Source organism: Pollachius pollachius (assembly GCF_949987615.1).
Source record: "Pollachius pollachius genome assembly, chromosome: 10".
Lineage (NCBI taxonomy): Eukaryota > Metazoa > Chordata > Actinopteri > Gadiformes > Gadidae > Pollachius > Pollachius pollachius.
Genome location: NC_136943.1, coordinates 349845 through 364493, shown reverse-complemented (window position 1 = coordinate 364493; position 14649 = coordinate 349845). Strand labels below are relative to the sequence as shown.

At 50.9% G+C, this 14649-nt stretch overlaps 1 protein-coding gene across 3 annotated transcripts in view; it reads right to left on the bottom strand.

Moving 5' to 3' along the window:
• Positions 1-209: 209 nt before the first annotated feature.
• The window catches only part of gfpt2 (glutamine-fructose-6-phosphate transaminase 2), a 39378-nt gene continuing 24938 nt past the window's right edge, over positions 210-14649 (bottom strand). For 2 of the 3 annotated variants that reach the window (XM_079744999.1, XM_079744998.1), the window contains 12 exons: positions 12254-12333; positions 10765-10873; positions 10192-10355; positions 9702-9797; positions 8923-9020; positions 7435-7555; positions 6356-6513; positions 3139-3253; positions 2685-2812; positions 2298-2465; positions 1431-1592; positions 210-352 (listed from right to left, as the gene is read on the bottom strand). In XM_079744999.1, coding sequence (XP_079601125.1) covers positions 308-352; positions 1431-1592; positions 2298-2465; positions 2685-2812; positions 3139-3253; positions 6356-6513; positions 7435-7555; positions 8923-9020; positions 9702-9797; positions 10192-10355; positions 10765-10873; positions 12254-12333 — 1444 coding nt within the window. In that variant the 3' untranslated portion in view covers positions 210-307. Of the gene's footprint in view, positions 353-1430; positions 1593-2297; positions 2466-2684; positions 2813-3138; positions 3254-6355; positions 6514-7434; positions 7556-8922; positions 9021-9701; positions 9798-10191; positions 10356-10764; positions 10874-11974; positions 12035-12253; positions 12334-14649 lie in introns of all 3 variants that reach the window. The other variant, XM_079744997.1, reaches the window with a different exon arrangement.

Below are 14649 nucleotides of genomic sequence, written 5' to 3'. Positions count from 1 at the left end.
GTGAGCCTTCAGGGGAAAATACTCTCTGCTCCACATTGATAAAAGGCACAGTATAACTCTTTGGAAGTATGGTGCTATTTTAAGATTGTTCTGCAAAGTTTCATGATTACAACAGTGTGGGTCAACGCTGAATTTCACTTTTCTTTCATCAACAATAACAATTTCACAGATATCTCTCTCTCTCTCTCTCCCCCCCCCCCCCCCCCCCACACACACACACACACACATACACACTCCCTCATGCACACAAGCATTCACGCACAAACATTGCACTTCCAATTTGTGGGCCTTGGCTGCTCTGGAGTACTTATTCCACAGTCACTGATTTGGCCAGGTTTCGGGGACAGTCCACCTGGAAAATAAAGTAAACGTTAAAACAGATTCAAACGGTCTGGTCTACTGTACTGTCAATGCCAGGTCTATCTACGATAATATGGAACTTTGAAATAATTGAATAAATTATAAACTTTCAGGTCTTTTATTGATCATTTATTTGACCAAGATAAAATAAATGATCAATAAATGACCGCTGAATAATGAAGTAAACAGTAGATGCACACGGTCTACTATAATGTCAATGCAAGATCTATCTACCACAATGCGCCCCTTTGAAAAGATTAATGGGCCAATCCTTTATTTGCTCTTCCTCCAGCCTGTTGTGTGCTTTACTCTAGTGAAGAACAAACAAAGCTGGATCAGGAGGTCTTCAATCAATACGTCCTTCTCCCATCTGAAGCCAACTCTTCAACGGTGTACTGTCAGTTTGTCTCAAGGCTTTATATGTGATACATCTTTATAGTGAGTAGGATATATGTATATAGTCAGGTGGTTCTATGTTCTATTTATATAGTTCTATGTATACAGTCAGGTGGTTCTATGTTCTTGATCTATATATTTACTGAGGTGGTTCCATGTTCTATGCCTACAGCCAGGTGGTTCTATGTTCTATGTCTACAGCGAGGTGGTTCTGTGTTCTATGATCTATATATTTACTGAGGTGGTTCTATGTTCTATGACTACAGCGAGGTGGTTCTATGTTCTATGTCTACAGCGAGGTGGTTCTACATACGTTCTATGTTCTATGACTACAGCGAGGTGGTTCTATGTTCTATGACTACAGCGAGGTGATTCTACATTCTAGGTGGTTCTATGTTCTTTGTCTACAGCAAGGTGGTTCTATGTTCTATGTCTACAGCGTGGTGGTTCTATGTTCTATGCCTACAGCGAGGTGGTTCTACGTTGTATGTTGTAGGTGGTTCTATGCTCTTTGTCTACAGCGAGGTGGTTCTACGTTCTACGTTGTAGGTGGTTCTGTGTTCTATGATCTATATGTATACTGAGGTGGTTCTATGTTCTATGTCTACAGCGAGGTGGTTCTACGTTCTACGTTGCAGGTGGTTCTGTGTTCTACGTTCTACGTGTGTCCGTACGTCGTATCCGCGCAGCACGGCCAGGTGGAAGGACAGCAGCTGCAGCGGGATGACACTCAGGATGCCCTGCAGGCAGTCCACCGTGTGTGGCAGCTCGATGGTCTTGTAGGCGTTCTTCATGATGTCCTCGTCGTCACGGCAACACAGGATGATGGGGCGCCCCTGAGGAGAAGGAGGGGAGCGTGAGACCCCTCGGCCAATCGGCACCGAGTCAGAGCTGGAGCCCCGCCCACTTATTAGGCCGAAGTCAGAGTGTTGATAGTAGGAGGATAGTAGGATACGTATGCATATACGTATTTGTGTATATGTATGGATGCATGTATGTATCTGTTTGTATGTTTGTATGTATGTGCGTGCATGCGTGCCATGTGTGTGTGTGTAGATCCACACGTGTGCGTGTGGATGCGTCTCCCTCTCTGTGACTGTCTCTATGTGACTGCCTCTCTGTCCTGTATCTCTGTGACTGTCTCTCTATCCTTAATCCCTGTCCTGTATCTCTGTGTCTGTCTCTCTGTCCTGTCTCTCTGTGACAGTTTCTCTGGCCTGTTTCTCTGTGTTTGTCTCTCTGTTCTGTATCTCTGTGACTGTCCCTCTGTCCTGTATCTCTGTGTCTGTCTCTCTGTCCTGTCTCTCTGTGACTGTCTATCTGTCCTGTATCTCTGTGTCTGTCTCTCTGTCCTGTGTCTATGTGACAGTCTCTCTGTCCTGTCTCTCTGTGAATGTCTCTCTGTGACTGTCTCTCTGTGACTGTCTCTCTGTCCTGTGTCACTGTCCTGTGTCTCTGTGACTGTCTCTCTATGACTGTCTCTCTGTCCTGTCTCTCTGTGACTGTCTCTCTGTCTTGGCCGTGAAGGTGCGTGGACCCACCGATCTGGCAGTGACCTGCTGCAGGGCGTTCTGGCACTTGGTGTAGCAGGCGTCCTTCATGATGATCATGATGACGGGCATGTCCTTATCGATCAGCGCCAGCGGGCCGTGCTTCAGCTCCCCGGCCAGGATGCCCTCAGAGTGCATGTAGGTGATCTCCTTGATTTTCTGTAGTCAACACACACATCCATTTCATCAGGCACACTCGTATTCTCTTGTTTCCGGATGCTTATGAGCGAATATTGTGGTGCTGTGGACCAGTTATGTTCTCCAATTCATGTAGTATACACACAGAATAAAATACTAATACGTGTATACACTTTTTACTACAATGCAATGCAGTGTTTGTTTCTGCCACCAGGGGGCAGCGTGGTGCGGCGGACTCACCAGTGCGCCCTCAAGGCACGTTGCGTAGTTGAACCCTCTGCCCATGACGAGCAGAGACTTTTGTTCATACAGCTCGTCTGCTATCGTCTTGATCTTCTTATCGAGGCTCAACACCTCCTTAATCAACTCTAGCAAAGCACAAACACAAACAAAGCATAAGGAGGAGTTCAATAATGTGTATCCTTCTACGTTCTACGTCTAAAGTGAGGTTCTATGTTCTATGTATACAGCGAGGTGGTTCTGTGTTCTACGTATATAATGAGGACGTCATATATTCTATGTCTATAGTGAGTTCTACGTTCTACATCTACAGCGAGGTAGTTCTTTGTTCTCCGTCTACAGCGAGGTTGTTCTATGTTCTATGTTCTCCGTCTACAGTGATGTTGTTCTATGTTCTACATCTACAGTGAGGTTGTTCTATGTTCTATCTTCTAGGTTCTCTGTCTCCCCTGACCTGGCAGCACCCGGAGCCCCTCCATGATCTCCTCGCGTCTCTTCTGCAGGGAGATGCGGTCCTCGCTGATCATCAGGCCGAACATCACCAGGGCCACGAACTGGCTGGTGTACGCCTGGAAAGGCAACCACACGGGGGGGGTCACGGTCGATACATGATGAGGTCACGGTCGATACATGATGAGGTCACGGTCGGGACATGATGAGGTCACGGTCGATACATGATGAGGTCACGGTCGGGACATGATGAGGTCACGGTCGGGACATGATGAGGTCACGGTCGGGACATGATGAGGTCACGGTCGGGACATGATGAGGTCACGGTCGGGACTTGATGAGGTCACGGTCGGTATGAGGTCACGGTCGGGACATGATTATGAGGTCACGGTCGGGACATGATGAGGTCACGGTCGGTACATGATGAGGTCACGGTCGGTACATGATGAGGTCACGGTCTGTATGACGTCACGGTCTGTATGAGGTCACGGTCTGTATGAGGTCACGGTCGGTACATGATGAGGTCACGGTCTGTATGAGGTCACGGTCGGTACCTGATGAGGTTACGGTCGGTACATGATGAGGTCACGGTCTGTATGAGGTCACGGTCGGTACATGATGAGGTCACGGTCTGTATGAGGTCACGGTCGGGACATGATTATGAGGTCACGGTCGGGACATGATGAGGTCACGGTCGGTACATGATGAGGTCACGGTCGGTACATGATGAGGTCACGGTCTGTATGACGTCACGGTCTGTATGAGGTCACGGTCTGTATGAGGTCACGGTCGGTACATGATGAGGTCACGGTCTGTATGAGGTCACGGTCGGGACATGATGAGGTCACGGTCTGTATGAGATCACGGTCGGGACATGATGAGGTCACGGTCTGTATGAGGTCACGGTCTGTATGAGGTCACGGTCTGTATGAGGTCACAGTCGGTACATGATGAGGTCACGGTCGGTACATGATGAGGTCACGGTCTGTATGAGGTCACGGTCGGTACACGATGAGGTCACGGTCTGTATGAGGTCACGGTCGGTACATGATGAGGTCACGGTCTGCATGACGTCACGGTCTGTATGAGGTCACGGTCTGTATGAGGTCACAGTCGGTACATGATGAGGTCACAGTCGGTACATGATGAGGTCACGGTCTGTATGAGGTCACGGTCAGTACATGATGAGGTCACGGTCTGTATGACGTCACGGTCTGTATGAGGTCACGGTCTGTATGAGGTCACAGTCGGTACATGATGAGGTCACGGTCGGTACATGATGAGGTCACGGTCGGTACATGATGAGGTCACGGTCTGTATGACGTCACGGTCTGTATGAGGTCACGGTCTGTATGAGGTCACGGTCGGTACACGATGAGGTCACGGTCTGTATGAGGTCACGGTCGGTACATGATGAGGTCACGGTCTGTATGAGGTCACAGTCGGTACACGATGAGGTCACGGTCTGTATGACGTCACGGTCGGTACACGATGAGGTCACGGTCTGTATGAGGTCACGGTCGGGACATGATGAGGTCACGGTCTGTATGACGTCACGGTCTGTATGAGGTCACGGTCTGTATGAGGTCACAGTCGGTACATGATGAGGTCACGGTCGGTACATGATGAGGTCACGGTCTGTATGACGTCACGGTCTGTATGAGGTCACGGTCTGTATGACGTCACGGTCGGTACACGATGAGGTCACGGTCTGTATGAGGTCACGGTCGGTACATGATGAGGTCACGGTCTGTATGACGTCACGGTCTGTATGAGGTCACGGTCTGTATGAGGTCACAGTCGGTACATGATGAGGTCACGGTCGGTACATGATGAGGTCACGGTCTGTATGACGTCACGGTCTGTATGAGGTCACGGTCTGTATGAGGTCACAGTCGGTACATGATGAGGTCACAGTCGGTACATGATGAGGTCACGGTCTGTATGAGGTCACGGTCGGTACATGATGAGGTCACGGTCTGTATGACGTCACGGTCTGTATGAGGTCACGGTCTGTATGAGGTCACAGTCGGTACATGATGAGGTCACGGTCTGTATGACGTCACGGTCTGTATGAGGTCACGGTCTGTATGAGGTCACGGTCTGTATGAGGTCACGGTCGGTACACGATGAGGTCACGGTCTGTATGAGGTCACGGTCGGTACATGATGAGGTCACGGTCTGTATGAGGTCACGGTCGGTACATGATGAGGTCACGGTCTGTATGAGGTCACAGTCGGTACACGATGAGGTCACGGTCTGTATGACGTCACGGTCTGTATGAGGTCACGGTCTGTATGAGGTCACAGTCGGTACATGATGAGGTCACAGTCGGTACATGATGAGGTCACAGTCGGTACATGATGAGGTCACGGTCTGTATGAGGTCACAGTCGGTACACGATGAGGTCACGGTCTGTATGAGGTCACGGTCGGTACATGATGAGGTCACGGTCTGTATGAGGTCACGGTCGGTACATGATGAGGTCACGGTCTGTATGAGGTCACAGTCGGTACATGATGAGGTCACAGTCGGTACATGATGAGGTCACGGTCTGTATGAGGTCACAGTCGGTACACGATGAGGTCACGGTCTGTATGAGGTCACGGTCGGTACATGATGAGGTCACGGTCTGTATGAGGTCACGGTCGGTACCTGATGAGGTCACGGTCTGTATGAGGTCACGGTCGGTACCTGATGAGGTCACGGTCGGTACATGATGAGGTCACGGTCTGTATGAGGTCACGGTCGGTACATGATGAGGTCACGGTCTGTATGAGGTCACGGTCTGTATGAGGTCACGGTCTGTATGAGGTCACAGTCGGTACATGATGAGGTCACAGTCGGTACATGATGAGGTCACGGTCTGTATGAGGTCACAGTCGGTACACGATGAGGTCACGGTCTGTATGAGGTCACGGTCGGTACATGATGAGGTCACGGTCTGTATGAGGTCACGGTCGGTACATGATGAGGTCACGGTCTGTATGAGGTCACAGTCGGTACATGATGAGGTCACAGTCGGTACATGATGAGGTCACGGTCTGTATGAGGTCACGGTCTGTATGAGGTCACGGTCGATACATGATGAGGTCACGGTCTGTATGAGGTCACGGTCAGTACATGAGGCAGACGGCGTCGCCGCAGGGGGGTTTCCCCTCGGTCCAGAGTAGTTGTTGTGTGGGCTGTAGGTCCCCCCCGTGGGTCGGGGTGAGGGTTACCTTGGTGCTGGCCACCCCGATCTCGGGCCCGGCGTTGAGGTGCACCCCGCAGACGGTCTCCCTGGAGATTGAGCTGCCCACTGTGTTGGTGATGCCCGCCGTCAGGGCGCCCTGGTCCTTACAATAGCGCAGCGCCATCAGGGTGTCGGCCGTCTCCCCTGGGGGCAGAGAGGAGAGGGGCGTTGGAACAGGGGGAGGAGAGGGGGAGGGGAGAAGGAGAGGGGAGGAGAGGGGAGGAGAGGAGGAGGAGGAGGAGGAGGAGAGGGGGAGGAGAGGGGAGGAGGAGCGTGGGAGGAGAGGGGAGGAGGAGGAGAGGGGGAGGAGAGGGGAGGAGGAGAGGAGGAGGAGAGGAGGAGGAGAGGGGAGGAGGAGAGGAGGAGGAGAGGAGGAGGAGGAAAGGAGGAGAGGAGGAGGAGGAGGAGGAGGAGAGGAGGAGGAGGAGGAGGAGGAGGAGGAGGAGGAGGAGGAGGAGAGGGGGAGGAGAGGGGGAGGAGGAGAGGAGGAGGAGAGGGGGAGGAGGAGAGGTGGTGTTGGATAGGAGGAGAGGTGGTGTTGGGACAGGGCTAAGAGTGACAGTTCAGGAGGATGTCACTGGTGGGTTCATGATTAACCACTTACAGTAAGGCTACAATGTGAGCCATTAATTAACTGTAGCTATTGCTGTAGTAAGCATTGCAATATCGCGTTAGCAAAGGGGTTAGGGCGTTGGAGTGTTGGGATTAGGGTTGGGGTTAGTGGGTTATTAAATAATGTAAACATTAATAGATTAACCCTTTAGTAAACAGGAACACCATTTGGTGTTCCTGTTTTAAAAAAATTGTTAATGCTTATTACTGTATTGAGTAATGTTAATTAATGGTAAGTTAAGGCACTCTTATTGTAAAGTGTTACCCTTAAAAACTTCTGAATGTTTATTTGGGTTCTGTGCTGACCAGCCCTCAGTGATCAGCGTCGACCAATCAGATGTCTGATCACGGTCTCTTCCCCTCAACGTTCCGCATGCTATTTTATTCCGTATTCGGGAAGGGATTGAGGGACCAGCGCCTCGCGGGTAGAGACGGGAGGCACGGCGGAGCTACCTGATTGGCTGATGAAGAAGCAGACGTCGTCCCTGAAAACGGGCGTGTTGCGGTCCAGGAAGTCGCTGGCCAGCTCCACCATGACAGGTAGCTCAGTGAGCTCCTCCAGGATCTGTCTGGTCTGCATGGGGGGAGGAGGAGGAGGAGTTAGTGCTCTTCATCGTCAACATCCTCAATGAAGCTTCAGGGGTCGCTGGGCTGGGGGGGGAGGGAGAGAGAGACGTGGCCTGGTGGTAATTTGCCGCGGAGCGCAGTGTGCGGCTCCTACCACTAGGGAGTGGTAGAAGATTCTAAAGATATAGGTTTTATTTATTTTTTTATTCCCATGGGCCCCCCTCTGCCTTGGGCACCCCACAACTGTCCAACTTACACCCGCAGTCCGACAGCCCTGGCTAGGAGTCTGGTAATGAGCCATTAACCTCCTATCATCATCATCATCATCATCATCATCATCCTCCTCATCTTCCACCTCCTCCTCCTCCTCATCCTCATCGTCATCATCATCATCCTCCTCATCTTCCTCCTCCTCCTCCTCATCATCATCGTCCTCCTCATCTTCCTCCTCCTCCTCCTCCTCCTCATCATCATCGTCCTCCTCATCTTCCTCCTCCTCCTCCTCCTCCTCCTCATCATCATCATCTCCCTCATCCTCCACATGATCATGGCTACCGGACCCATCTTCAACCGGCCTGCCCTCACCGCACCACATTCACAGAACTCCGCCAGAAGCGGATCTTCCTAACATGTGTGCTAGTGTCGGCTCTGAGCCGTCCACCTGAGGGCCTTCTCCTTCCCTCCGCTCTTCAGGAGCTGGCCTTCTATCAGAGTTCTGTCCCAGCTGAGGGCCTCAGAATCAGCAGGAAGCAGAGCTGGACTCTGTTATCGGGGCCTCGTCTGTGGAGCCGACAGCAGCCTGTAATCAGGGCGGCCGCCACGGCTGGGAAAGTCCATTCCAGACTTCAAACCGACCGTTCTACTCTCGTCCGGGGCCCTCATTAGCCAGGCCGCATTACAGGAGTGACTGCATTACTGGAGTGTACGTCAGACCGCATCACAGCAACCTGTCAGCCGGCCCTAGCTCCGCCCGCTGCCGATAGCTACTATGGAGGTTCTCTGCATGTTCCTCGTCCGACCTGCTCCATCTGACCTTAACGCTGTCTGAAACAGGGGTGTGGCTGCTTCAGGCTGGATGCCTGGCCGCTCCACCTCACGGCTACCATCTGGCTCACCGGCTTAACATCGTGCTCCTTTTCAATTTGCTTGTATTGTAAAACAAATATTTGCTTGTTTTACTGCTCTTTATTTAAACCGCGGGACCAGTTGCACTCATCACCATCCCTGAGAGGAGGGATCTCTACCCTGAGATCCTTCTCAAAGGTTCTTCCTTCATAAACCAGAGTTTGGTGTTGCTCTTTGGAGGTCTATGGTTAGGTGGTGGCACACATGTATGGCCATATGTGACTGGACACCCCTGTCGAGTATACTCACAGCGACCGCTGCGTGGAAGCTGGTGCCACAGCCAATCATAATGAGACGTCTGCAGCGTTTGATCTCCTTCAGATGGTCCTTCAGCCCTCCGAGAACCACTGGTTAGACACAGAGAGAGAGAGAGAGAGAGAGAGAGAGAGAGAGAGAGAGAGAGAGTCAGAGAGAGAGAGCGAGACGGAGAGAGAGAGAGCGAGACGGAGAGAGAGAGAGAGAGAGAGAGAGGCAGAGAGAGAGAGGCAGAGAGAGAGAGAGAGAGAGGCAGAGAGAGAGGCAAAGAGAGAGAGAGAGAGAGGCAAAGAGAGAGAGAGAGAGAGAGAGAGAGAGAGAGAGAGAGAGGCAAAGAGAGAGAGAGAGAGAGAGAGAGAGAGAGAGGGAGAGAGAGAGAGGCAAAGAGAGAGAGAGAGGGAGAGAGAGAGAGAGAGAGAGAGGCATTAGAGGAGTAAGTCCACTGCATGCCATATGACCTCTACGTACCTTTACGTTTTGTATATAAATAGACATACATTACGTCGATACATCCGATCTCTTTGTGTATTGATTGTTTATCTATTAAGTGTATTTATATAATTTAATTAAATGTATTCATATGTATTCATGTAATCATATCTGAATTGGGTTTGTGAATAATCGTTCCATAGTGCCTACATGTCCTGCCTGTTATAGTTTAAAGGTTTGTCCTCTGGTGGACGCCCTATTTTCTCTGTAAATATTGTTCCTTCTCCTCCAGGACCCTTCTGTGTGCACACATAGCTGAACCAGGATATGACTTCATGGCTCACCACATTTGGTGTCAAAGTAGATCCTGCCCCTCATTGTGTTGAACACGGATTCCGGCTGCTCAAAGATCTCTTTCTGCATGAAGGCCTCAAAGTTTCCTGCGAGGGGCAATAAAACACAAGTGTTACACACGGCGCACACGCACTCTCTCTGCTCAGTCTGTACCAAGCTGAGGTTCATGGCTGTGTGGACGGTATACTAATATGTTGATTTAATAAGTACACCGATTGCCTGTAATGACAAAAAAAATACGACACAACTAGACACCTGGTGTTGTTCTGAACTAAACCAGTAGAGGGCGATCAAGCTAATATCTATATGACCTAATATTTATGAAACCTTTAATACTTAAAATGTATTGAAATATTCCGTCCTTTAAACATAACATCTGTTCAACTGTTTTTATTCTCATACAACAAAACACCACCTTACTTTCACCTTTCAGTGTCATTGAGTCACAGTGACGAATGAGTTCAGACGTTTGCCACCAACCTTTCATTATCTGCTGCAGCTCCATCTTCAGGGTCAGGATGTCTCTGACGGGGTCCTCCCCAGCCTGCCGGTTCAGCCTGTGGATGGACAGCCTGCCCCCGATCACCGCGGCGATGTCGTCGTCCTCCAGGTACAGCACCTTGTTCGTGTGCTCGATGATGGCACTGGGGGGGGGGAGGCAGCGAGGCCGGGGAGAGTGTGAAGAACCAGTAACCATACCCACTGACACCACCAGCAGCTCGTATGCAGACACGCACCAACAAACACACACACACACACACACACACACACACAGTATGTATGCGCACCTACACACTTGCACCAATCCATACACGCACACACACGTGCAAGCACGCACGCACACAAATACGTATGCACACAAACACTTACACCAATAGATGTACACACACACACAAAAACGTATGCACACACACACACTTGCACCAATGCATGCACGCACAGATGCACACACAGGCACGCATGCACACAAACACACACACATACAAAAACGCCAGCCACACCCACACTCACAAACACAAACACAGACACAGACACACACATCTGGCCCCTCACCTGGCATCAGAGGCAAAGAAATATTCCACGGCCTGGCCGTCCCCCACAGAGCTGGGGCACTCAGCTCGGTTATGGCTGTTCTTCTCCTTCACATCTCCCTTGAAGAGGGCTGCAGGGTCAGGGGTCAAAGGTTATAGAATGAAGGAATGCAGATGCTGCTGCCGATGGCAAATGCAATCAGCAGGAGCCGAGTCCCGATGCTGTTTGGTGGAACAGCGGGCTCCGAGGGGACCAGCTGAAGCCGGACGGGGAAAGCTTTGTGTCTATTGGATGATCTCACAAAGGATTCCAGTGGATTCACAACATGCCATGCATGATTGTTTTGTTTTTTTCAACCTACCAGCTTCAGCTTGTCATCATCATTAACATCATCATCGCCATGCTTTGTGCGGCGTTACTAAGCTGCACAGGTATAATCCCAAAACACCTGAACAATGCAGAGAGGAATTCAATCGGCCGATTTTGATTCGTCAAATTCTCATTCATTGCTGATTTGAAAACAGCTGTGAGATATTATTAATTATGCCACACTTAAAGTCATACACTTTGATTGACATTTTGATAGGCCTCATAATGAATTGTCTCCTAGACTTTAGGCTCTGGATGGGTCCAGTGTGTGCGGCAAAGAGCTGTTAATGTTGAGCAAACAGGGAGGGTGAAGACAGCATCAAGGACATGTGTCTCTCACCCGGAGAGACAGAGGGAAAGCACCGGAACAATGGGACTGGTTGTTGCACCAACGCCTTGGGTCTCGTATGCTAAGGGATTCTTTTTATAAAACCATCTTTGGGGGAACAAACAGAGGCCCCGAGTCTCGTCCAAACCACGGAGACGGCTCCCGGCCGTCAGACCCTTCCTGGAACCCGTTGAGTCTATAAACCGCTCTCCCACGTAGCTCTATTGTGCAACGAGCCTCTGCTGTTGCCTGTCACGGCTTCACCTTGGGAACAGCCCCTCTGTTTGATTCTTCTTCTTCTTTCACAAATCATGATTGGACAACTCAAGCGAAGGGAACAGGTTATGACCAGCAGTGCCGTTGTCACACAGGTGAATCAAATCAACCAATCAACACCACCTTTGATTCGTGATCGATCAGTGGGAAACCCAATCAAAGGAATTGCAAGTCCCCTTCAAGCAGCCGTCATAATGAATAGCAGTGATGGAGAACATTGGATTTAATACAACAGGTTTTCTTAAAGGGGAGGCCCACCTTCGGCCTTTACCCTATTGGGGGTAACTGGGGAGTCAGCCAGAGCTGAGCAGTGTGAAGCTACAGACAGACAGACAGACAGACAGACAGACATGGGTTAAGGCAAACAGAGGAATGGAGGGATTACGGTAACAATGAGTTGAACACTGAGTGTTATGTGAGTGTTATTCCGGCATATAGGATATACCGTACTGGAGACCTTGGCAGTAAAGACAGACAGACAGACAGACAGACAGACAGACAGACAGGCAGACAGACAGACAGGCAGGGGGGGCTCACCTCCGTTGTACTGGATGGGGATCCGCTCCGTGGGCAGCTCGAACTCACTCCGCACCCCGATGAGAAGCGGGCTCCCTCTCCTGTTGGGGGAGGGGGGGGGGGGGCAGAGCAGGGGTCAGAGGGGACCGGGACCCTCCAGACCCCCCAGGGGTCAGAGGGGACCCCCACTAAGGAGCCTGACCCCAGGGGACAGAGGGGGCCCCCCAGACCCTCACTAAGGAGCCTGACCCCTTGGGGCCCTCCAGACCCCCCAGGGGTCAGAGGGGACCCCCACTAAGGAGCCTGACCCCAGGGGACAGAGGGGGCCCCCCAGACCCTCACTAAGGAGCCTGACCCCTTGGGGCCCTCCAGACCCCCCAGGGGACAGAGGGGGCCCCCACTAAGGAGCCTGACCCCAGGGGGCCCTCCAGACCCCCACTAAGAAGCCTGACCCCAGGGGGCCCTCCAGACCCCCACTAAGGAGCCTGACCCCAGGGGGCCCTAATTGCCGCCTTAAGGATGCTGCGGTGGCCGGGCCGCGGTCATAGCCCGCGTCCGTTGTCATGGCAACTGAGTAGGGCTCTGATGTAGCCTGTGTAGCACTGGGCCCATCCGGAGGACCATCGGACCATCGTCACAAAGAAAAGCACCAAAGACTGCTCGACTGCATTTCTCCCACACACACACACACACACACGGACACACACACACACACACGGACACACACGGACACACACACGGACACACACACACACGGACACACACGCACACACGGACACACACACGGACACACACACACACACACACACGGACACACACACGGACACACACACACGGACACACACACACACACACACACACACACACACACACGGACACACACACACACGTAAGGTTTGTCTCACTTGTGTTCATTTTACTTTAGCTGTTTGGGGATAAGCAGCACAGCAGTCAGGTAGCTATTTAAAGCTATAATAAACTGCACATGTTGTTTATTTAGGTAAAGCATTATGAAAAATGCTATTGTGCATGCACAAAAAGGATACAAAAGAAATTGCCCCTGCACACACACAAACACCCACACCCTCACCCACACCCACACACACACACACACACACACACACACACACACACACGCTCACACACATGTAGACACACACACCTGTATGAAAAGTTATAAGTTGCTTGTGCTAGCTTTCACAATTTCCTTTCCTGCTCACTATCTTGTCTTTAGGCTCACACTTTATAGCTCCCTCATGGCGGGTCTGGCATGATGCCCAGCCCCCTCCAGTGGGGTCCAATGAAACCAGTGTTGGGGGGGGCTTTGACTTGGGTACCAGATTCCTGGGTTGCTTACTTGCATGTGGCCTTCACTGATTGTTGGAGGATCGTGTAAAGGGTTAGTGAGATTTAACCGTGTGAACTCAAATAAACATTCAGAAGTTCAAAGGGTAACATATTACAATAAGGGCACATTAACTAACCATTCATTAACATCATCAATGCAGTAACCAAGCATTAACTAATAGTTAATCAACGGTGAACTAACTCCCTAACCCTTGCAAACGGTGTTCATGTTTACTAAAAGTGTGCATGATAGCGAATGCATCAATGTCAACATCATTGTATAACCCACTAACCCCGCCCCGACACCAACCCTCCAACACTCTAACCCCTTTGCTTGTGCAATATAATAATGCTAATAACAGCAATAACTGCTTCAATTACTGTCTAACATTGTGCCCTTACTGTAAGTGGTTAATCATTAACACAACTGCACCTGTGTAGTTATGTAATTATGTGTCCTTGAGGAGGGACATGTTGATGATACTCTCCCTCTGCTCCTCTGGTCTCCCCCCCCGCCCCAGATACCCTCTCTCTGCTCCTCTGGTCTGCCCCCCCCGGACCGAGGATAGGCCGGTGACGCAGTGCTGCTTGTTTCAGAGGGTGTGGGTCCCAGCAGGAGATACTAACACCACACAAACATGTGGTTACTATGTGGTGACAGCATCCCATTTGGCATGGGAGGGGGGGGGGGAGGGAATGACGTCACAGCGGCCAACAGAAGTGAAATAAATTGAAGAAAGCGTGGAGGTGAAAGTAAGGGAAAGGGAAGACAGGCCCAAGGATTAAGCAGGTCCACGCTCTTTTGCAGTGAATCACGGAGAAAGCGGAAGAGAGAGAGAGCGGGCGAGCGAGAGGGAGGGCAGTATCACCTGTCCCTAGGACAGAGCAGCATCACCGCTCCCGGCACGCTAAACGCTTTGTCTTGACAGACTTGTTGAAAACGTAACAATGCAAATTCGTACTTGCATTCATGCGTAGTTGAGAGTTTAAAGGAGTGGCCTGACTTCAAAGCTTCTCTCAAAATATCAATATGTAGACCTGGAGTTGAGGCTGAGATACTCTAACCGCTC